This window comes from Choristoneura fumiferana, chromosome 22, assembly GCF_025370935.1.
Source record: "Choristoneura fumiferana chromosome 22, NRCan_CFum_1, whole genome shotgun sequence".
Taxonomy (NCBI): Eukaryota; Metazoa; Arthropoda; class Insecta; order Lepidoptera; family Tortricidae; genus Choristoneura; species Choristoneura fumiferana.
In genome coordinates, this window is record NC_133493.1 from 13947628 (window position 1) to 13973284 (window position 25657).

General features: G+C 38.1%; 2 protein-coding genes and 1 non-coding gene across 3 annotated transcripts in view; 2 read left to right on the forward strand and 1 right to left on the reverse strand.

The window, feature by feature from the left end:
- Tmhs (Tetraspan membrane protein in hair cell stereocilia) overlaps positions 1 to 6666 on the forward strand; it is a 52187-nt gene extending 45521 nt beyond the window's left edge. Inside the window, exons 2-4 of the mRNA XM_074105079.1 lie at positions 506 to 604; positions 1603 to 1749; positions 5393 to 6666. Of these exons, the coding sequence (XP_073961180.1) occupies positions 506 to 604; positions 1603 to 1749; positions 5393 to 5583 (437 nt within the window). The 3' untranslated portion in view covers positions 5584 to 6666. The remainder of the gene's footprint in view (positions 1 to 505; positions 605 to 1602; positions 1750 to 5392) is intronic.
- A 920-nt stretch (positions 6667 to 7586) lies between these two features.
- LOC141440534 (electron transfer flavoprotein beta subunit lysine methyltransferase-like) overlaps positions 7587 to 25657 on the reverse strand; it is a 70546-nt gene continuing 52475 nt past the window's right edge. The window contains exons 3-5 of the mRNA XM_074105080.1: positions 9893 to 10023; positions 8779 to 8957; positions 7587 to 7800 (exon numbers count right to left, since the gene is read on the reverse strand). Coding sequence (XP_073961181.1) covers positions 7654 to 7800; positions 8779 to 8957; positions 9893 to 10023 — 457 coding nt within the window. The 3' untranslated portion in view covers positions 7587 to 7653. The remainder of the gene's footprint in view (positions 7801 to 8778; positions 8958 to 9892; positions 10024 to 25657) is intronic.
- On the forward strand, positions 9762 to 9833 carry TRNAA-UGC (transfer RNA alanine (anticodon UGC)). Its single transcript has one exon. It is a non-coding gene; the product is annotated as a tRNA-Ala (tRNA).

The window sequence follows — 25657 nt, forward strand, 5'->3', positions numbered from 1 at the left end:
GAGTAGGTAGCTGAACGTCTGGCTGGAATAACACAAAAAGCTACTTTTTATCCTGATATTCCCATGGGATAGGGATAAAATCTCGAAATAACAACCGCTGGAGTCATGAAATTTGGTATGAAGGTAGCTGGACCTCTGCAATAAAACATAGGCTACTTTACCTTATGATACTTAGCTACGTTTACGAAATAAATGTGTGTTCATGCAGTTCCACACTCCACACTGTAAGAACACACACATATCACACAAACCACCAACTACATTGACGCGTTTCGAATTCAACCAGAGCTCATACAATACAATACAATACAAATATTCTTTATTGCACACCATAAAGCAGTACAAAAAACTTATAATATAAACACTTAGATTCAGGGTAGACAATAGGCGGTCTTATCGCTCATATTCAGATCAACACAACTTAAATATGCTAAATGCTACCAGATGGTATAGATGTTAGACGTCTGGTAGTTGTTTGTTGTGACGTTTGTTTGTCTCGTTGCAGCGGCTTGCATGATCGCCGGCGTCTGCGTGTTCCCGGCGGCGTGGAGCGAGCCCACCGTGCAGGAGACTTGCGGGCCCACTGCCGACCAGTACAACATAGGTATAAACCAATTATAAACCTTCAATTACGGATTCTGCCTTTTAGCAGAATTATTGTTTGCCAAATGTTTCATTTGCCAACTGTTATTTCCCAACTCTCAATTTTCTCCGAAGCCAAAAAGTTTTCTCAGTATTTTCTTATGCGTTTATAAATATGTACGTAGGACATGCACAGTCGGTTAGGTTAGCTTTGTTTTATAAATTCCCGAGTTGGTAAATGGAACAGTTATGGCAAATGAAACATTTGGGAAACGTGAGTTGGGAAAAGGCAGAAAACCCTTTAATTATCTTCAAGTTGCTTGTCTATCTGTTTTTTATTACCATACATTTTGGTTTGGTGAGTGTGCGGAATTACATGATCAAATTCCTCCATCTTCATTTTGCCAACGGACTGCCAGGCGGGGGGAGCGTCTTCACCCTTCTGTAGTTAGTGTTCCATTGGTCCGGACGAAGCGGTCTGCTTCGTCTTTCACAATGCGAACTGCTAAGGAATGGAATTCGCTCCCGTCGTCTACATTTCCGGAATTAGCTGTTACTGAACCAGTGAGATATCTTTGGCCTAATCTGCACTTTTCATCAGGTGAGATAGGGGTATCGATGCACGGGTCACTTTTTACGTTTTATTAAGAATATATACTAGACTCCGCTGACTATCTGTCTGTCACAGGTCAAAGGGTTTTATCACTTGAGCCGTAATAGTTAGACAGTTGAAATTTGCACAGATTATATTTTACTATGGCCGCTATAACAACAAATACTAAAAACAGAATAAAATAAATATTTAAGGGGGCTCCCATACAACAAACTTGATTTTTTGCCGTTTTTTTGTTAATATCTAATGTTGTATGGATTCGTACTTGGCCGGTTTCTTAAATTATTAAATCAGGTGCGGTGCGGTGCTCCATATCAATGAAATAAACAATTACTTTGCTCATTTGCAGGTAGTTCTTTGATTTTTTTTACTCAGGAAACTAGCCAATAATGAGGTGTGTGTTCCAGGGCGCTGCCACGTGCGCTGGGCGTACCTGCTGGCGGTGATCGGGGCTCTGGACGGCGTCGTGCTGGCGGCGCTGGCCTTCATCCTCGCCACGCGCCACGTGCGCCTGCAGCCCGACGGACACTACCCGCCGCCCTCGCTCTACAAGGGTGAGTGTACACGTACAGCGACAACACAAAACCTATAGGGTACTAAGGGACCATCCATAAAGTACATCTCACCAATTTGGACCATTTTTAGCTAGCACCCGTGTCACACGTAAAGCTATGAAATTTGTAATCATTTTGGTCCTGTGTCGCGAACTGCCTGACCCCTCCGCCCCTCTAAATGTGTGACGTAATTTATGGATGACCCGAAACCCGTAGCACAGGGTACCCTAGCATGAAGGCCAGGGTACAATTTTCCGTCTCGACTCCGTCCGCGCAAAATTCGTTTACCGCTACCCGCGGGAACTATGCAATTTTTCGGGATAAAATAATAAAACCTATCCTATGTCCTTCTCCGAAGTTAAAACTATCTATATACCGAATTTCATCTAAATCGGTTCAGTGGTTTATATATGATGAAGTAACAAACAAACCAACAAACAAACAGACTTACAAACTTTCACATTTGTAATATTAGTAAGATTAACAAAGAAAACTATTAAGCCTTAGTTTTCTTAAGAATTTTTACCAGTTTAAGATTAAATAGCATAAATAGCAGCCTAACTTATAAAATATACCTACATACTAAATTCCGTATAAAATAAAAAATCCTTAGACAAATATTACTTTATTTTTTCGTGACGGCTACGGAACTCTTCCGTGAGCAGGCCTGACACGCTCTTGACCGGTTCTTTAAATACAAGTAATAATAACAGTATACACGAAGAAGCGGCATTAAAAAGTCATCATATTTCGGCGCATCCGGCACGCAGTTATTAGCATCGAGAAATTCCAGTTCCGAGGGCCAAGTTCGTATTTAATGGAGAAATCTTCCGATTACCAATCTCATGCACCGTGACGCTATCGTAATGGTCAACGAACTCAATGGCTATCCGGAAAACTAAGCCATTGAACGAATGAATGAATAAATCTTAGAAAGAACCTTTTAATTGTATTTGTTATGTGAGGGTTTTCAAGGGAGACGATCGGGGGTTCATTTCGTCTAAAAACCTGGTCTAAGTAGCAAATTAGCAACCACCACTGAAGACCAGCGCTGGGCTTTTTTTTCTGGTTTTTCTGTGCATCTATATTTCAGTCTGTATTTTCGATATGGGTTTTACGGGATGACGTAAAAGTAACAAAAAAAATTGAATTGAAATAAAAAGTACAAAAAAGATTTAAAAAAAACAATCTTAAATTAGCAATTGACCTAAGAAGCAACTGGACTAAGTAGCCGAGGGGTGGTGAGACCAGTTGGTCTAAAATTCTTTGACAAAGTCGACGGAGCTCCTATATAGGCATATATTCCACGTTGCCGAGGCGCTTTACGCCTTGACCCAACCCTAACCTAACCTATGTTTTTTCAAGTATTTGCTTTTTTCGGTTGCTCAGCTAGTAAAATGAAAATAAACTACAATCTTTGTACAACTATTAGATAGCTATCCAGGCATCCAGGCCCACCTATCTTATAATTATAATATTAAAATTGGCGTGTGCTTTTAGTATTACAAGTATAATTATTTTAACATCATGCAGAATTAGGTTTGTACAGTTTAAAGATATGCAAGATATTTCCTGAAGGCTGAACTGCAATTAAGTTGCACAACAGTTTGTCAGACCAAGTTCGAGAAAAAAAATTGCGTAGATTTTTTTTACATATTTTATTTTTAATGCTTCCAATGTCTACAGAGTCATTATAATGCATCAGGTTGTTTCAAACTAAGTATGACGAAAGCGAAAGATGCAAATTTCTTAATCATGTCACATAAATTCTGCAATAAAATGACAAAGTTCACGCAATTTACACGCACTGTTTTGATAATGAATTCATATTGCGTAACTAGCAGTTCCACCCTGATTCCCTCTCGACGCCACGCTCTGTGTCATGAAAGTGAATGTTTCTGCCCGCTTAATTATGTACATCAATAATAGGTACCTATTACCTAAACATACGTTTGTTGCTCTCAGCTTCTACCTATAGGCCAAGAGACACCAACTTATATTTAACCCCCCCACACGACGCAAAAAGAGGGCCATTAGAAGTTTGACCCCAATGTCTCTCTGTCTATCTGTGACATCGTAGCTGTCAAACGAATAACTCTCAGAAAATATACCTACCAGGTGCCAAGTACTTCAATGATGTGTATGAAGTTTCTAGTCCGCACTCCGTGGGAACTACAACTCAAGCCCTTTCATTCTGAAAAGCCCGTGCCCTGCAGCGGCCTCTGCAAAGTCGAAAAAAAATTGGCCTCATTGTCACCGTATACCGTGAACCGTCCCTACAAAGGTCTGTTTATCCATCAAATCTAAAGAAAAGTGACCTTAACACCATTAAAAATGCGTCATTGAAGCATAAACAATTTACAATTACTTAAAGAATTTGGGCTAGGGTTTTTTCTTCCAACGGCTTTGCAAGAAAGGCGTCTCAGAACAAGTTTGGCGTCCTTGCTCCCGCGCGAACTAAAGACAGCCGCGGCGCTCGCAATCTCCACTCATGAATATGTTAAGCTAACGGACACACAACAAGGTCCTGCGTATGTACATTTAACTTTATGTTTAAAGTGTAGGGTTGGATTTGGAGAGCGAGTGAAATGAGGCGTTTTGTTGCGATGATTCAGTGGGGTTAGTAAGTCGCAAATGATTGACCATTTAATATGCAGATGGAAATTTGAGATATGAGAGTTGATATCAAAGAAAGCATAAAATCTCTACCTAGAAAGAAACATTTGTTCAAACGGTTGTATCCCCTAAGCTTCATTTCGTCAGATAGCAACATTTTTTTGTAATACGTAAGCATTTTGTTGACTCTTATTTACAATGACTACAATCTCATTGTCGTCACATCTACATTATAATTCAGGTCAATCCATTCACTGGAAATGAACGAAATCCAATTTGCAAGATTTGACTTAAATTAAGAAAGAAATACCTTAGAAATACATATGAAAAAATACTTGTTTATACAGTTTTTAAAACATCAAAGATATTATTGGATCACGTGTACTAAATAGTAGGCTTTGATATGAATCTGTCATTCGTTTTGAAATATCTTCTGCTGAAGATTTATGCTTCTACTTTTATTAATTTATGTAGTTAAAAGCAATATATCAATTTGGAGCGATTCTCAGAACCTTGACTTATGTAAAATATCAAAGATCCAATTTATATGCATAATTAGAAGTAGGTCTGGTTTATTTATTTAACTATATACATAGTGTATTATATGAATAGTCACTGACCCTGCTCAACTTTAAAGGATTAAAAATGTATACCAACTGGGTCAGTTTTGAGTATGTGATTGTAATTATTGAATATACCTTCATCTCCTATCTGTATAAGTACTTACATCCCACTGCTGGGTACATGCACTCTTATAATAAAAGTGAGATTGAGCGCTTAAAGTTCGTGGTTTATTCAAACGTAAAGTTGCTCATAATGTACGTAAATGGTATAAAACTCAGGAGTCCTTGCCCGGTTTTGAACCCACAATCCTCCGTTTAAAAAGTCATTTGGTCGAACCACTAAGCTACCAATACCATGACCTTATTTTTTTTTTCAATTAATTCGCCACCGACATAAACAGCAGAGCTGCGCGGCAGCGTAACAGCCAAGTTCACAAATCTAACCCAACCCTTTTCTATTCCAGGTGAAGTCAACAACGCGTACGTAACAGATGTCGCCTCTGTCGCCGGGTCCCGCAAGTCGCTCGCCCTGCAGCCCGTGCTCATAATGCGGCCGCACGCCCCTGACACAGACGCGTATTCACACTACTCTGGCCGCACGGCTCGTTCAAAGCATTCCATGTATGCTAATACCATGCATAACTATCAGCTGTAGGGTTTATGGTGTTAGGAAGTTTCATATTTTGCTGTGGATGATTTAGAACCGTACTATAATTAAAGTAAGTAGCTGCTAAATGATGGCGCCACTTTCTTCGTCACTGTGCAAGCATTAAAATTTGATGAGCAAGAGTTTGGTTTTCGAACTTCGTATCGTGCCGTCCCGCTCACGCTAATTAAATTTAACAGGAGTGTGAGAGGAACTTCGAATTTCGGAGTAGCTCTTCAGAGATACTATTAACTGTAATTGTCACATTTTTGAAGTATGATGTAACATTTTATTTAGTGATGAAAAATGTTACTTTCCGATTTTCTCTTTCATCTGTTTTCTAATCGATGTCGAGAGGCAGACACGAGGGTTAATGGTTATGAAAAAAATACAAATTATACAGCGATAATAAGGATTGTGAACTATGTATATTATTAACACATGGGCAAGAATATCTTTCGATGCTTCATTGCATACTTCTGAGTACAGATAGTGGCAGTGGCGCCGCCGTCGGATGTTTCTTATGTGTTTTAAACGTCGAAATTCCAGCGTTTCAAGATAGATGGCGCTGTAATAAATTATTTTGTAATTACGATTTTTCTTTAGTGTAAGTATGCTGATATAATTACGATAATGTACATATTTTTAATTATTTTAAATATTTTTAGGTAGAATTTGTCTACTTATTTTATTGGTAAAAGTACAAAAGTAAAGGGCCTGCCAAAGGAGTTTTTTTATTTTGTTTTAAGGTTAACTGGAAAAGATCCCTTTATGGAATAAGTTCGCCTTCGTACATCTGTTTCTCAATGCGATCTGTTATTTTTATGTGTTTTATGTACAATAAAGAGTAACAATCAATACAAATTTGTAAAATTAAAATATTTTGTACAGATTAATTTTAACTAATTTTCTATATTTTGTATTCAACAGACATATAGATTATCCTTGCTCTACATTTATTACCCTGCAATAATATTAAATTAATATTAATATTTCTAACAACGAACATACAACGAACGCATTTTGTGTTAAAAATGCTTTATTTGTAAACATAATTTAATAAGAAAATAAAGTTAGATTATTTTTAAATTTTTATTTTCTTTTCATTATCTTGAAGACATTTGCTTTAAAGATGAGATAGACTCATCGTCATCACCCCAGCCTATGCGTCCCACTGCTAGGAACAGGTCTCCCCTCAGAATGAGCGGACTTGGGTTGAAGTTCCCACGCAGGTCCAGTGCAGATTGGGAACTTAGATAGACTGAGGTATAATAAACTGTATAAATTAGTTTATCATGATAAATATTATAAATTAGAAAGTTTGTGAAGATGTTTGGGTGTTTGTTACTAGAAACCCCCGACTTTGTCACTTCAAAGTTCAATACTTACCTCAAAAACGGCGAAACCGATTTTGACGAAACATGTCTAAGAACCATTGCTAGAAACCCTGCTTTCAAATAAAAAAACTGCATTGAAATCGGTTCACCAGTTTTAGAGCTACGGTGCCACAGACAGACACACACACAGACTGAAACACTAGCGGTCAAACTTATAACACCCCTCTTTTTGCGTCGGGGGTTAAAAATCACACGGGAACGTCTCGATAGATTTGTGAGAAATTAGGCACACAGCTAATTTTATAACCAAGAATCTAGGTCCTAGATGAACATAATAGGATACTTCTTCTAAATCCCGGAAATTTTCAGTTTACGCGGGTAGCGACCAACGAATATTAAATGCTAATTCAGTCAAATATCGTGCTTATAACGATAGCACTGTGCCCCTATCAGGTCAATCAACAAGACTGCGTATTACATACCAATTTATACGCTAGGTACTACAGTCTATTAAATATTAATCCAGATTAGTTCAGCAAGGTAAAAGTAGGTACTTTTTTTATTACCTATAAGTGGGAGGCAAACGAGAAAGAGGTCAGAGGGAAATGAAATTCGTCCGATTTTTTAATTTCATTCACTGACTCCTCTTTGAACTTTAAAATGCATCCTAAAAACTTTTAAATGTATATTCAATTCTGTACTTCAGTCCAATATTCTGGAATATCGAATTAATAAGACGCTGCTAGTTGTTGAGTTTCCATAGCGTGGTGTCCAAGAAGCCGCGGTTCTCCAGACAGCTGTCAGGCGGCAGTGTATACCGCGCTAGCAGCGTCAGCGCGGCGCGGCGGCGCGCTGTGAGCGCGTGCCGGCCTGGGTCGCCGATCAACACCTGCACCATACATGCTTTGTTAATTAGGATGGGAACAGTGGCTTGAAAAGTGTTGTAGTTATAACAATGATGCTTAGCGTTGGCTGTGACCAATGCAACAGTGAATCGGATGGAGGAGCTCCAACTGAACGCGCATGTCTCATTCCGCTTCCCTAACTTCATAAGTAACAGGAACGATGGAGAACTATGGTTGGCTTATCAATTATCATTTATCAAGCATGCTATATTAGAACCATTTGAATCTTTTTAATGTACAAGCAGGTAAGAGATGCGTACAGATTGATATAATTATGTACCAAGCGTACCTACAGTATTTTTTTTATTACGAATAATGAGGTCGGAAATGAAGGTTTTTGGATCCGAACCCATCCTACTTCTGTCCTTTGGGTAAAGCCCTCTCGTCTCGACGATCAACCCCAGATTGTCCCGCAAACTTCGCGGATTTAGGTCTCAACATCAACTCCTAGTCGGAGTTCTGACTGGACATGCCTTGTTTAACAAACACTTACATGATCTAGGTATGATTTCGTATGACAGGCAGTTTCCTATTCAAATTCAAATCATTTATTCAGTAAATAGGCCGCAATGGGCACTTTTACACGTCATTTTTATAAACTACCAGCGCTTTCTGAAAGACCATCATTGCCAAGAAGAATGCACCGCAAGAAACTGGGCAACATTTTTTCTATAGTACAGAGCATGCATGGATGCAGAGGAAAAGGCTACCTACATCCTACTGGAATGTTCTGGCGTGGCGAACATACACAGGCGCACTACACTTTGGGTCGCCGAGTTCTGCTAGGCTTTCTCCAGGAGCTAGGCTAGCATGAACAGTAGCCAATAACGCAAAATAAGTCGTTGAATTGCGGAAAATGCCAGCTAACTACTCTCATATCTTGTTTGTATCAGGTTGGCGCCTGTGTACACTCGCATTGCATTTAGAGACGTCACGTATTATTACTTCAAGCCAATACTTACAGTAACCCCCTTAAGACCCAGCAGCCACTCGAACAGCGTCTCAGCAAATTGCTCGTCGTAGAACATGTCTCCGACGAGCAGCGTGTCGCAGTCCACACGTGTTCCAATCAGGTTGGCGCTGGTCGTGGCCACGGACACGGCGTTGAGGGAGGCGTTGATGTTTGTTGCTGTTAGGGCGACTGAGGGAAGTAATAAAATCCTAAGGGCCTATGCAGACGGCGAATTTATGCGCGGTTAACGCGTCTTAACGTGCGTCAAATGAAATTCAGTCACATTGTAATAGTTTTTTAATAAAATTTAACGCGCGTCTGGGCTTAAAATAGGCCTCGCATAGGCCTCTTTACACTTAAGTAATAAAGTAGAGTGATTTTTAGCCATATTTTTCTTACCAATATTATAAATGCTAAAGTAACTAACTCTGTTTGTTAATCACGATTAAACCGCAGAATAAAAGAAGATATTATAGCATGGAGACAGTTTGCAATGAAACCCTGGAAAATACCTACGTCGTTTTCCAATTCTTTGAGATGCAGCAATTACCTTATTCTGTGGTTGCAGGGAACAGTATTACATATCTACAATTTAAAGTTATCAAGTTCAATGGAACAAGGGAAAATGTGATCAAAATGGGTAATTATTCGTTTTATAGGATACATTTGTGTACAGCTATATAATTATTGAATGTAAGTGGAGTTAAATGAAAATTAAGTGGGAAGTTTTTTTTGGTTAATAAGACCGGGACAAAAAAAGACGTTTGCCTCCCGCTCACAATAAAAAAAATACGGTAAAATAATAATGATAGTGTTAGCTACGTTACGATTTGTTTTGGTTTTCTTAGTTCGGAATCATAAATGAGTGTAATCTTTTCTCGAACTTGGCCGACACCCACTTGGGTAAATAAGAAACTATTTTCAGATTTTCAAGTCAAATAACCATTCGATAACCATTCGAAGGTGAATCACTTTTTTGCTCTTCTAGCAACAGGGGATGTAGCTCAGTGGTAGAGCGTTCGCTTTGCATGTGAAAGGCCCCGGGTTCGATCCCCGGCATCTCCAAATTTTGCTACACGTTTTTTTTTTATATTTTCTTTGATAGTTTTTGGTATTAAACTTACACGGATCAATGTCGTTGGCTAACACGCTTTCTGCTTTCATTTTCGCTGCTGCAATGGCCCCAGCTCCGCATCCACAGCCAACGTCCAGAATTCTGCGATTTTTTGCCATTCCTGGATTGTCCAGTATGTATCTGCAAAGAATTTAATTTAACCAGTTTTAATAAAATTAAAAACTTAAAAAAAAAGATGCACTGAAAAATGAAGAAAAGCATTATAAAGTTATACTACCCAACAACAGATGGCGCTATTTTGGGTCTTCACTGATCCAACAACAGATGGCGTGATTTTGCGTCTTCACTAATCAACAACAGATGGCGTTGCATCGCGTCTTCACTAACCAACAACAGATGGCACTATATTGCGTCTCCACTAACCAACAACAGATGGCGTTAAAAAGTTTCTGCTACGCACCACGAGATGGCATTGTTGTAGAACAAGCTTTGGGTTAATTATTTAATAAGGCCTGTTTCACCACTTGTCGACTAACTGTAAGTGTCAGATAAAAGTAATGCCGTCTTTGTTTATTCGGACAAAAAAACATTGTTTCTTCGGGATGTGGTCTTGAATAAAAAGGCGGACTAGATTTTTGCTGGTATAGGTACCTAATTATTAATTAAATTGTAAGAACGTTTCAGTCGTTATGAATTTGAGAATTCAGAGGGTAACAAGAATTTAGGTAAATTTCATACAAAACATGCAATGTTGCTATTAGAAAAATATCAACACAAACACTCCATTTAACGCAATTGAAGAAAAATTGGTTTTATATTGATTGTAATTGATTATAAAAATTATTTATAATTATTTAACTGACTACATTTAAGTAGCTTTTATATAGATGATTTTATTGTATATAATTTAATAATAAAAAATTATATAAGAATTTAGGATAAAAAAATAACTAATTTTTTAACGATTCTTAACTGACGGCATCACTGCAGGGCTACTACGAAACACGAAATTCGAAGTTCGTATCGTACCGTCCCTCTCACTCTCGTATTAAATAGTATAAGTGTCAGAGGGACCGCACCACACGAACTTCGAGTTTCGAGCTTCGTAGTAGTACAGTTGGTCTTTTATCTGTTAGAGGCTGAACTAAGGTTTTCTACTAATATTGTTCAGTTACAGCGAGCTCGAGAAGTCTAAAAGTAAATTTTCATCTCGGAAAAGTATTCCATTCTTTTAATACTTAAATGCTTTTTAAACTTCCATTACTTGACGAGCGCATGAGCTAAATTGTACACGAAACTGCAACTTCGCAGAACCTAAACCAATTAAGTTTACTCGAGCAGCTTCCGTGAAAATTTAAATATCAACCAGCTTTGGTTGGTCTTTTTCGCAGCTCCATTCCGTTGAATAATGAATCAATTCATAGTTCCAGGGGTATCGAGTTAAGCTGGTAATTGGTGTTATATGATAATTAAATTAGAGTTTTACGTCTATCGCACTATATAAGGTGGAGAATACCTGATTGTAAAATGAGACTGTCAGAATTGGAAAAGTTGATGAGGAAATTAGACACTTTTTGATTTACTAGATAGACCGAAATCATATCACGAAAGGAGAAAGTTTCAATGTTTTATTTGTGAAAAAAATAACTAGAATTCGACCATATGCCCTCTGCAATTGTCTCCATTTGACCTTTTGAATGTTCTCTAAGTTAACGGAAATTCAAAATAACACATATTACTACAATATCGGGAACTCATTAAAAGTACATTCCGTAGAAAAAATATCTTTTCTAATCTAACCTTCGCGGCAGATTCTCTTGAAATCTATAATTAGTTTGGCCTCTCGAGAAGTTGTTATACTTACTAAACTTAAAGCATAGAGGTTCGTGGAAGCTGAGTTAGCATATAGCTTCGGGGAAATCAAGTCGCTGGAAATGTTCCTCCTCTCTCACCCCTTTTTGCCTCCCTTTTTAGCACAGGCTTTTTCGAACTTCGTACCCGTCTCCCTCAAGCTAATAGTATTCTATAGAAGAGTGAAAGGGACGTTACAATATCATGAACTTCAAATGTCGAAGTCTTCTCAACAGAGGTTTTTCCGAACCAGTGGTAGATTTTTTGACATTAAAGATAAAATTACTGAATTTTATAAGCCAACTTATCTACCTACATAATCTAATACCTTTAAACGAGCAATTCTTGTATATATATGCAATCAGAATCCCGGAAACGGCTCCAACGATTTCGATGAAATTTGGTATGTGGGGATTTCGGGAATGACAAATCCTTCTTGCTCTTAGCTCTAGCTTGGTCTTATCTCTGGGAAAACGCTTATTGTCGAATTTAGCCCGAGTAAACCTCGCTCGCCCAGGTACTAATAATAATCTAAACAATTTAATTTATTATAAGTAGGTAAGGTATGGTATTGCATACATGAGAGATATAGTTAGAGTCATTCACGATGACGCGTGCTGTGGTTCTTATTACAATGTCATTAATGTCTAATTTTGACAAAATCACGCGTCTTCATGGCACTAGGTATAGATATGTAAAGCCGAAGTGATCTCACTAGAGAATATCTACTTATCAGCCTTTATTGGTGAGCAAATACAATACAAATACCTATAATTGCACACCACAAATCAGTACAAAAATTGTTTACAGACAAAATGTACGGTATAAAATACGGGAATAGTTTAAATACGGCACAAAAAGTTGCTTTGATAACACATTATTTCGTAATGATATACAAACAAGTTGCTAGAGATCAGCGAATTTATATAATCTTCCAGCGTTCTATAGTTCGTAACTCCACTGTTATACTTGGCGACTGTAAATAAGCAAACTTGACTCATTTAATATTTGCTTCCTATAGTCCTCCATATTGGGGACAGACACGGGGAAACCCAAATTGATAACATTATTATGAATTATTGTGTAATTGCAGGACGCGTTTGAACTTTAAACTGCTGGATCAACTAGTTCGCTGCAACCAACCTTCCAACCCTGAAAACCAGCGCTGCAGCTCTGGTTACAGGGCTACGGCATATGCTGAGCTGAGTCCTTTTGGCATCACACTACAGCACAACGTCTCTAATTTTTCTCTCTTCTCCTATTTATGTTTTTACTGTGTTTTTGTTGTGATGTAGTGTGTTTTTGTTGTCAATAAATGTTGTGAGTTTGAGTTCAATAAAGTCATAAGTTTCAATTTAATTTTAATTAATACTAGTTTTTATCAGCGGTTTCCCTGGCATGAACAATTAGGTATAGCACTTAAATTTAAACGCCTCGATTCCCGTGGAACTTAAAAATAAATAAATCGTGGCCTTCATTTCTGTTATAAGAAAAATCGTGCCGCAATGTATGTTTTTAGTCGCTTGAGATCGGAGTGAAATTTGTCTAGCCTTCTTAACACTTTTCTTGGTATTGTATCTTATAGGATACCTACATAATTTTAGATCATCTTTTTGTATTTTTTTTAGTTATTTTTGTTAGCTCTACGAGAATCCAACGAGGCTTGAATTCAGTACACTTGTTTCAACTTGCCAAGGAAAGGGTTAACGTGAAAAGTAATTTCTAGCTTAAAAATGCAAAAGTAACTGCTGTGTTTCTGTCAATCAGTCTGTTATCTCTTCACACTTAAACCGATACAATGCAATACAATGACTCTATATTGTACACCAGAAATAGTAAGTGATACAGAAAAACAGGTCCACAGAAAGAAAACTACAAGGAAAGCAATAGGCGATCTTATCGCTTAAGAGCGAGTAACCGATTTAGATAGTATGACGATAGTCCAAGACCCTGGAAGTTGGTGTTATTAATACTAACATGGCTCATTGTTATTAACCTGACATAAATTTTGTCTGCATAATATTGAATTGTATTACATAACGTTGCGTAAACTACAAGAGGAAATATGTCATGCGGCATTTTCTGTATGTTTTGTATCACAGCAAAATCAATGTAACAAATAACAATAATGCCAAATTTCATGGAAATTGTTTCTACGAAAATTCAGATACGATCTATGGGGTGAGCACGAGCCTTGGAAGGTCACACTGTGGAGTTAACAGTAGCGGGGGAATTTCTATAACAATTGATATTATCAAAAAGCCGTGGTGGCCTAGTGGTTTGACCTATCGCCTCTCAAGCAGAGGGTCGTGGGTTCAAACCCCGGCTCGCACCTCTGAGTTTTTCAAAATTCATGTGCGGAATTACATTTGAAATTTACCACGAGCTTTGCGGTGAAGGAAAACATCGTGAGGAAACCTGCACAAACCTGCGAAGCAATTCAATGGTGCGTGTGAAGTTCCCAATCCGCACTGGGCCCGCGTGGGAACTATGGCCCAAGCCCTCTTGTTCTGGGAGGAGGCTGGGATGATGATGGCGATGAATGATTACACTACACATAAACACACTGCACGGATGGACCCGCATGTAGTATGATACATAAACCATTATCTTAAGTACGGAATTAATTACGGCTCAGGCTTGTAAAAACACACTTATCCGAATTGTGGACTTTGAAGTGCACTTTTCTTGTTTTATTTGGTTCCCAGTTTTACAAATACCCATTTCTACTTCTACAGATTCCCATTTTTACAGGTGCCCATTTCTATACAGGGTTATTTGTATTTCACTAGCATCCCCTCAACCCCAAACTCCCACCGCTCAAACAAATGTCACTTGTTTTAGGGCTCCATTTTAAAAACTCGTAAAACAAAAAACATTTGTTTAAGTGGCAGGAGTTCAGTGTTAAAAGGGTGCCAGTGAATAACAAATAATCCTGTATATTCGCGTTTCTACAGATGACCATTCTTACAGGTGCGTCCGGTCAAACTAAACCAACTATTTGTTGTATTATTTCGGAATAACCTCAAGACACCTTGTATTGGCCGTGTCACAAACGTGTAAGAAGTAGGTACATTTCGAAAAAATATTGCGTTATGTTATGAGTAAAAGTAAATATTAGAAAAGTGTGCTAGCTTTTGGAAAAACGCACTTATTGGACAAGGGCACGTATGGTAAAGAGTAAATTTCACGAAAGTGCCCTATTTGGGCAAGCATGCGTTTGGGGTGTGGACTTCAAAGTCAAAGTCAAAATATCTTTATTCAATTTGGGCTATAACAAGCACTTACGAAGCGTTGGCAGGCCTCCCACCAGGTGGACTGACGACATCGTGAGAGTGGCGGGAAACCGGTGGATGCAAGTGGCAAGTTGTCGTTCATTGTGGCGTTCTAAGGGGGAGGCCTTTGTCCAGTACGAATGTCAAAAAAAATCTACCACCGGTTCTTGCGGAAAGTGCATATATGCTAGGGCTGTGGATCCCTTATCTCCTTTGACTATGTGAAAAGATTCCTCAGTGGAGTACGATTTAGTTGGTTCGATATTCGTTTTGTACTTCACTGTTATTCGTTTGTTATGTGGTAAGGTCAAGGTTACGGGCATTGACTCGGGGGCGCGGTCATGACCTCGCACGAATTGTGTCACCACTAGGGTAACCAGGTCCATTCAACTGTCAGGATAAAAAGAAATGTTTTTATTCTATTGTTTTTCACCTAAGCTCTTTTGATGGCAGTAGGTACTTGACTATAGGATTGCGGAACATATGCGTTTACCAAAACACCAATGCCAATTATGGTGAGCTGCCATCAGTAGCATTTTCGGTAGAGAAGCATGCCTTAGATTTTTTTTGCAGATGCGTTGCTAACCTAGAGGCCTAAGATGGGATACCTCAACTGCCAGTAATTTCCCCGGCGGTCTTACTCTCCACGCTGAAACACAACAGTGCAAGCACTGCTGCTTCACGGTAGGATTAGCGAGCAAGATGGTGGTAGCAATCCGGGTGGACTTTGCACAAGGTCCTACCACCTGCAAAATAATAAAATAAAAAGATAAAATCTTCACTACATCAGATAAAAACATTTGATAATCCAATGAGAATCGAGTTAGATATTTTTTTTATACGACTGTATGGCAAACGAGCAAGTGGGTCTCCTGATGGTAAGAGTCACCACCGCCCATAGACACCTGCAGCACCAGGGTGTATGTAGCTTTGCCTTGCCATCACATCACTAACGTGGCGTAAAAAAATTAGGTAACCAGATGGGCATCGAGTTATTGCTGTGCCACGCGAGTACTGCCCATGTCCCAGAATATTCCTCAGAATAGAATAGAATAGAATAAGCCTTTATTAACACACTTAGAGCAACATAAACATTGTTAATAAACGGAAGATATTTTCCACATTCAACTTATAACTATAACATAACTAAGTGTGATAAATGGATTGGGCTCAGCGTATGCTGTGGACTGGACGACCACAAAAGTGCGCATGCACACAGCGCTGATTTACAGCCCACCCTTTACACTTGCTGCCTATCTTTGTGTTTATCACTGTGGGTAGGTTCGAACACAAAATCGGATGGTAAAAGTGTTTTTTTTGTGTAAAAAATAATAATCAGCATGGTGACCCTTACCGGCAAGGGTACGGCCGTAACTCGGCCTTGTACAAATTGTGTCAGCTGACTAATGTCACCGTCACCCTGGCGATTCCATATAAAAAAAAATAAATAAATAAATAAATATAACGGGACAATTCACACCAATTGACCTAGTCCCAAGACCCAAAGTAAGCTTAGCAAAGCTTGTGTTATGGGTACTAAGCAACGGATAAATATTATTATATAGATAGATACATACTTAAATACATATTAAACACCCAAGACCGGAGAACAAACATTCGTATTTTTCATACAAATATCTGCCCCGACACGGGAATCGAACCCGGGACCTCAAGCTTCGTAGTCAGGTTCTCTAACCACTAGGCCATCTGGTCGTCTAAATATTATTTCTTCATTCTTCTTTCTTTGAGTCCTTCAGTTGTGCTTGATAATGACCTATCGACAACTTTGCGTTCAGCAGTTAGTAAATGTTACGTTTATTAAGCCACAGTCCGCATTATATCATCGTATTTTATTACAGCCCTAAATAATGTTACAAGACAAACAAACTCCTTAATTCCACGAATTTCTCTTTCACATGACTCACTCTACATTAATCCCAATTTTCAGGATGATTCATACCCGCCATCCCTTTCTAACTCCATATATAATTCACCCTCTCCCTTACCAACCATCCGTCCCGCTCTATTGAAACAGAAAGTTCTATATCTCGCCTTGTTTCTCAAAACATGCCGTAACTATTTTGTCCTTTTCCGATTCAAGAGAAAGTTGTATAGTGGTCTCTGTTTTAGTTGTCCTTACGATGAGTCACTCAGGAATTTGGTTTTGAATTATCTTATCAATGATGCAGATAAGCTAACACAGAGATACAGAACGAAAGCCCCGTTATAGCCGCAATTGCAAGAAAGAAAGAAAAAAATATTTAATTTGATGACAACATTGTACCATCGACATCTATGTAATGTTTAAAACATTTATGTAATGCAACATAGAAAAAAAGAAATGTTAAGTAAGTACCTATTTTATTACCTTCTTGAGTGTCTTGCCGGATTCTTCTGAATAGAGATCGTTTCGAACCAGTGGTTTTTTGACATTCATAAAGTATTTATAGCCTAAATTGAATGAAGATATTTTGAATTTGACTTTGATTATGAATAAAACAATAAAATAAAAATTTGCATGCCACGAATTCAATCAGTTCTAATTGAGTCCCGTAGTAATATTTCCGTCAGTCAAGGAAGCCTATTACAACAAAGATTCCGCTATCCGTTCGTCTGTCTGTCACTGTCACAGACGTAGGACTAATAATGAAAAGAAAAGAAGTGTTCGTAGTAGAATAGAATAGAACAGAACAGAACAGGATAATAAGGACAGGACAGGACAGGGTAGGACAGGATAGGACAGGAACAGAACAGGACAGGACAGGATAGGACAGGACAGGACAGGACAGGACAGGACAGGACAGGACAGGACAGGGCAGGACAGGATAGGACAGGACAGGACAGGACAGGACAGGACAGGACAGGATAGGACAGGACAGGACAGGACAGGACAGGACAGGACAGGACAGGACAGGACAGGACAGGACAGAACAGAATAGAATAGAATAGAATAAAATAGAATATAAATATTTATTCGCTCTTCGCAAAATACAGAGAACATAATAAAAAATAAAAAATCATTTTGAAAGAATTTAAACAGGGAACTACGGAATTCGAAAACCGAAAATCGCACTGTACCGTCCCTCTCACTCTCGTACTTATTAAATAATATTAGCGTCAGCGGGACGGCAAGGTACGAAGCCCGAACCTCGCTCTTCGCAGTAGGTATAGGGCCAAAAATAAAAATAAAACACAAATTATATCTAAGATGAAAATATATACGTGAAGAGTTTCGACCCTCTCTGTCTCGCCACTCTCGCCTTGGCGAGATGTCGTGAGATTTTGGACGACCCCTCTCACTTCCCCTAATCTCATGTGAGATTTTAAAATAAAAACAAGTTCAAAACGCACAATTTAAATACAACAGCAACAATCCACAGTATTTAATGTAAATTATTTTTTACTTCAATTTAACACAGTCTTCTCACAACTGGACATTATTTCTTGCTGAAAAAAAAATACGTGATAATTTGCCGAGACGATCTTCTCACACGCGTGAGAATGGCTGAAGTTTGGCTCGACCCCTTACCCCCGCCCCCTCTAAACGGCTGACGTGATTTATGGATGGCCCCTTAAATTTCTACTAAACTAAGTAAGTAATAAAAGGTCAACGTGTGGTAGTTCCAACGACCTGCAAAGCCAAAGTCATATGTCCAACCTTTGAATTATCAGACTCAAAACACCAAAATCTAAACAAATAATTCAGATAACACTAATCTAAGTATTACATTACCCGGAATTACTTAATTATGTTCAGCTGATTGGCTATCACACTCGATAAGACAATTCGTGAAATCCCATCGTATGATTCACCATACCTAAAAAAATATTATCACCCTTAAATATCTATACCAAGGTTCTTTTTACTGTGACATATAAAAAGAAGCCTGTTCGACTTGGACACTCATATTTGAACTTAACTTTCATTGTCACACAGGTAGGGCTGGTTTTTAGAATTCCGTACCTCAAAAGGAAAAAACAGAACCCTTATAGTATCACTTTGTTGTCCGTCTGTCTGTCTGTCAAGACCCTTTTTCTGAAAACTGAAATTCATATTCAAATACTCAAATTGCGGTTCCTTGAAGCCCTGAAAAAAAAAAAACTTCTAAGTCAACGCAATCAGAAGTTACAGTACAGTCATAACATTAGACAACGTAAATGAACTAAAAGAATTTCCTTGCTCACCCGCGACCTTACGATAGCTAAGCTTATGCAAAATATGCGTGTTGATGCAGTTCCTCCACCTCCACACTGTAAGAACACACACAAATCACACAAACCCATCTATCACCACCACCAACCACACTACAATGACGCGTTTGAACTCAACCAGAGCTCATCTTCAGAGTGACACAACCGTACACCATGCTACCAGTTGTTAGACTAACGAACCACAACCACCGTTTTAATTTGTCACTGTAACTCCCCAAGTACCCACATATGTTTTATGAAACAAAACAAAACTACCCACAAATTATTAATATTTTTTTTTAACCGTCCTTCAAAACTACCTTGATTTTTATTTATTTACTGTCAAGGCATGTTTTATTAACTACCATTGCTGAAATTAGATCCAAGCCGTAGCAAGGGAGATGAAACTAAATTTACCTGCTCATTAATAATAGACCCCATACTGTTGTATCTAATTATCTCCATGGATTCTAAAACATCGAACACAGTAAAAGTTGACTGACCGATTTAACAGTCCATAGCGGCAGATGTCAACCGGTTCAAATGCGAATTGGCGAAAGGCGTACGGTATAAAACGGGAACGCGACTGCAAGTAAGCATCAGTAATAAACAGCCGCTCAACGTTTTACTACGATATATCCAGTGCGGTGAGAGAGGAACGTTGTTTGAAAAAGAGACGAACAAAAACATGAAGAAAACACGGAAGATCAGGACTAGTTCGTCGTAATCACTGGTGAGCCAGAGCTACCGAGCGTCCCAACCTCGAACGGGAAGCTAGCAGCATAGAAGCTTTCAAAACCGTTAGCACGGAAGCTCAGACTGGAGGAACAGCAAATAGCCTTGTCGACAGACGCGCACGAAGCTATTCAAAGCTCCCACGGCCTAATTACAACTGTCGCAAGAGCCCTTGGAAATTATTCTGTGAACATCGAACAGGATGTGGGACAAGAAGACACTGGCATATCATCTACATATATCAGTCGTTTTAAGCAATGGGGATGATATAACTCAGAACTTGGACTTATTATTCGTATAGGTCAACACAAATGTGAGAGCATTACATGTATCGCTTGTATGGATCATTACCTTCATAGCGACGATAATCGTAATTTTTTTGCGAACGTTCTTATGGGAGTTGATTTCGAGTTATGCAAATTTCATAGTGTGGAAGGTATCAAAGAAGACTTGATGAAATATACTGCGATCTTAACACTGAAAGGGGAATCCGAGCATATCCAATTCAAAGCGATGCAGCTTACGTAGGGCAACGAGGAATGGGTCAAGGTTTAGTGACACCACGCAACGCTAGATGAAGACAGCGAATGATCGATGGACAGGACAAGCAGCGGTGACGAGTAAAAGTTACAAGTACAGGATACGGCATCAACCGAGGAGATACAGGAAATGTACATCACCAAATACACCAATGGTAAACTTGTTCTGCTGTTTGTGGACGAAAGGTGATTTACGCTGAGAGACAGAGAGAAATTAGTTGCGAAACTCTGGGATCAATATTGCAAGCAACATTGCCCGTATTTTGGTATTTCAAGAAACGTTGAAGAAGGGCATAGAACGGGCAACAATATGACATACAAAACAAAGAAACTATTTATTACCAAACCAACTAGGCAAGTTGCTTGCGCTTTTGGAAGACGATCGTATCAACATTCAGGAATTAAATTATTTGACACAGAAAGGATCCATTCATATTTCTATAGCACCGGCATTCCATGCCAAAAAAATGAAGTATGTCCCAACCGCTAACACATAATAATTGTATGAGACTATTAGTAAATCTTTTATGACCGACTTTGCACACTGTTTTGTATGTTTTCCCGAATTTCCTTGCAAAAGTACACCCTTCTGCGGCTGTCTCAAAGCGTTTCTTGACAGGCTGTCACTAGATGACGTGAGGACTTTTTGACATTACATACAATCTTGCTAGCAATTGGCTCAGTTATTTAACCAATCACAAACGCGATGCAAATGCCTAAGTCTTAAAACGGACGGATACTATAGTCAACGGCCTTTATGAAATCAATCTTGACACATTGAAATCTTGACACATTGAAAAACTATGAAGTTTCTGAATATAAACAATATGAATCATAGACAAAAATGCATTGCTTATTTGTTGCGTGCGACAGAGTAGTAAGAATAGATTTTTTTTTCAATGGTTGACATTAACAATAATCAGGAACTTCATAGTTGTGCAATGTGTCAGGATTGACTTTTTAGCGTCCGAGCACTATAGCACCAAGTAGCCTGGTACAGAAACCCCATTGATGCGAAAAGATTTCATTGATAAAAGATGTTCAATTGACGTAGTTATGAATGTAAAAACCCGTTCATTTGGCCATGAGTTGGCAAGAAGGTGCAAACGCTACTATAACAAACGTTTGTTACCTTGAAGTCACGAGTGGGGAAACACGAATTCCCAACAAGATTTCGTTATCCCCAAAAATCCGAGTCATACTGAAGTTCTTCAAATCGTCACGTGCATTGGGTATTTCAACAAACGGTCAAATTCGAGTAGATTACTGAGGATTCCGTCCAAGTTCATTATCTTACATATTCATAGTGTTGATATTTTTTGCCTCATTTACGAATTTACTGAATTATTTGTGTAAATGCTTTAATTAGATGGAAAGTAATCGCTGACACGTTCTGTAAGAAAAAGTGTTTTGATAGAACGACAAAAAAAAAGACAAACAGACAAATGAGAGGATTAATACAACCAATCGAAGGAATCCAACTCAAACTAGACGAAAAGAACCATTAATAAAGGTTAAGATGTATATAAAAACGATCTTATACTCGTAGACATACAGTAAGACAGACGGACGGCCAGCGAACCGATCTTAGATAAGGGTTCCTTTCATCAATACCGAGATGATTCACAATTTCACACACAGCGGCAGATGAGAAGTCTACAGATATTTTCGACGGATCGTGTCCACTTCCATCTTCTTGTGTTTAACCCCCGGTGCAAAAAGGAGGGGTGTTATAAGTTTGACGCCAATGTCTGTCTGTCTGTGGCACCGAAGCTCTTAAATGGATGGACCGATTTCGATGCGGTTTTTTATGTGAAAGCGAGTTTCCTTGCGATGATTCTTAGCTATGTTTGATAAAAATAGAGACAAAAATTGTTCAGAATCGGGAGTTTCCAACTTTTCTATGTTGGTGATTCAGATTCATATTCATTTATTGCGATCATGTTCATTTGTACAAATTATTTTACGTCTTAAAGTAAACATGCCATAAGGTACAATATACCCTGTCAGGGCACTGCCATTTTCTTTAATTATAAATAGGCAATTACCTACTTACCTTATTGAATTTGTGCAATACATTATTTAAACTGAAACTGTAAGGGTTTTGTTATTAAATAAAAGTACCTGAGCGACCGAGCTTTGCTCGGGCTATAACTGGATATAAGCGTTTTCCCAGAGATAAGACCAAGCTAGATCGACTTGTCATCCCCGAAATCCCCCACATACCAAATTTCATTGAAATCCTTGGAGCAGTTTCCAAGATTCTAATTATATATTATACAAGAATTGCTCGTCTAAAGGTATTAGATAGATAGATATAGATTTAAACTAATTTGTTCAAGGGTCTTAAATTATCTAAGGTTCAAAGTTTCAACGGTAGCTCTTGACGTCTCTGACCATATGTTTATTTATGTTAATGAGATCGCACTAAGTTTCCAAGATACAGGTAAACGTTAACCTACGTCACAGAATTTCCTCGCTTTGTGCCAGCTTAAGCTGTACCACGTTGGACCTTGTCGTTGTAAATTAAACCTGTTTATGCAACAGATCTGACAGTAGTCCTCACAGAGACAAAGTTCTAGTGTCTTTGGTAACTAATCTGGTTTCTATAGTTGATACTGGTTGGTAACAACGTGGTAAGTTATGCAAAACCAGTATAGAACTTTAAAAAAAATGAAAAGGGATTAAATTCAATGCTAACGACGAGGCAAATTCAATCTTGAGACAAAGTCATTAAGCATCAGTTAAAGTTCACACGACAGTTAGAGGCTGCATCCAAATTCAATTTGAGTTATTTGTTTTGTTCGAATAGAGACGGCATCACATTTAAAAGTTCAACATGGTGAAACAGCCCCTTAGTGTTATTGTTTTTAAAATGGGTTAACTGGAATGAAATAAACAATGCAATAGTCGTCTTGTAGTGAAGGGATAAAGATTAAAGTTAATCTTAAAGTTAAACAGATTGTTGGTAAATTTTTTTTATGTTGTTTGTAAACGGGGGCTTGCTGGGTTTTCGCATTTTTCCCTGTTTAATATTCATTAAGTTGGGTTTTAACTCTATTTTTTAAAGACTATGTTGTTGCTGTTGTCTATTGGTCGTTTCGGAGGACATGGTTTAACGTGATTAAAATTGTGTTTGGAATTTGGTTGCATAGTTTATTTAGTAAGTGTTTTACCATTTTTAGTTAATGACAGTTAAACCCTTAGTGTACGTTTTCGGTTACACGAACATCGCAAACGTTCCGCTAGAGGCGCTGTTCGTGTTTCCATACACGCGATCGAGACGTAATTTTGTAACGAAAACTTACGAGTTAAGGGCACAGAACATATACCGACTGACTGTCTCATGGGATCTAGTTCCATATATTCGATGTTTTTAGTCGACGACAAATTTTGAACCAAACCGAAACTTACATAGGTTAGCTAATAAGAACGCCCTCTATTACCCTAAATTTAGGATATAGAAGTATCATGGTATAAGTATTTTTTAATGTAAAAGTTTTTTTTAGACCTAAAAAAATCTGCAATGACCTGAAGCCAATGTATTATGGGCGCATTTCCAGAATGTTTGACATAGGTTAGGTTATAAATATAAAAACACGGTGAAAAAAATAGTGCCTAAAGGAATTGCGTAGCGTTAGGGTAAAAAAATATCTGAGTGGCAATACTGTTACCCTAAATTAGTGGCAGGATATTTTTACAGCTGTTTATTAGGGTATAAGTATTTTTTAGAGTATGGATCGGCAAGCGCGAAAAACGTCCACTGCAGATGACACCGAAGCCAAGGCTATTATGGGAAGCATGTCTAACAAGAATGTTTTGAAACGGTGTATGTAGTTATAAATAAGATAAATTTGTTTGTTAGGTCAAAAAAAATTGCATAAGTCGCTAATTTAGGGTAATTGCAGCGTTGCGTTAGGGTGAAAAAAATATTCGATTTCATTGGCAACACTGTAACTCGTTGATGTAGTGGGCCAGCTAGTGCACGGAGAACAATAGGCTAATCAAAAAAAAAAAAATTGTTCACAACCGTTTTTTCAAACATTTTATACAAGCTACTAGTTTAACTTTTTTTACAGAAGCTTTGCGAAGCTTACTTTGGGACTTTCAATTGGTGTGAAAGCCCTGCTGATTTTTATTACGGCCTAATCATCAACTGCCAATCCTTATCAGTCTATCTCTTTCCGACCTAAAATAGCTATCTCGTATTAAAAATAGAAATTTATCGGATACTTTGTTATACTTAGGTTACTTAGATACAAATCTTCCAACCGAAGTAACTGAATTTATGGTGCGCCTCCTGAGGCTCCAATTAGTGGGAGATTTAGAGGCACACGAACGATATAATAAGATTATCAAAAAGGAAAGTATCTACACCCAATATAAACTAGCTCAAAATGCGTTCAAAAACCATAGGTAATGACCAGCATTACGACATTGGATTCTATTATGAACACGGCTGTATCGTAATGAGAAATCATACATCATTACAGCACGGGGGGGGGGGGGCGACCACGTGCAGCAGAGCAGGTCATAGCGCGCGCAGCTCGTGGGGCAGACATACCTACCTAGTAAGAGTTAATGCAGGTCATTCTCAATGGTTCGCGGAACACATGATAGAGGATTTAATATATGGATATAGATAAAATATTGTATGCAACTGTACGTCATTAGGCCTTAAAACACTCATGTGACCCTATTATGAAACCCACACTCGTGTTTTAAGGACCCCTATTACGATACAGTTGCATAAAATACTTTTAAATTTATTTGTTAGTTTCAAAGTGCAGTAACCCTTAATATTGCATAATGTCGCACTTTGAAGGGTTACTGCAGTTTGTTGCATTCATCAAACTGAAAAAATATTATTCCATTTCATTGTTGAACAACACTTTTTTCAAAACATATTTATTGTTTCTAATCATGAACTCGCCAATCCTTATCAGTCTATCTCTTTCCGACCTAAAATAGCTATCTCGATTCAATAAAAATAGAATATTTATCGGATACATATCTATACTTAGATACAAATCTTTACACATCAGTACTTTTAAAAATAAGCAATACTATATTATTATGAATGCGAATGTTTTTTGGTGTGTGTATTGTATGTAAGGTACTTCTTAATATCTTTTTATTGTATGAACGATACTGCTTTTCACATTGATTGTGAGGAAATTAAACAGTTAACAGTGCAAATAAATTATGTCCATTTTACCTTCC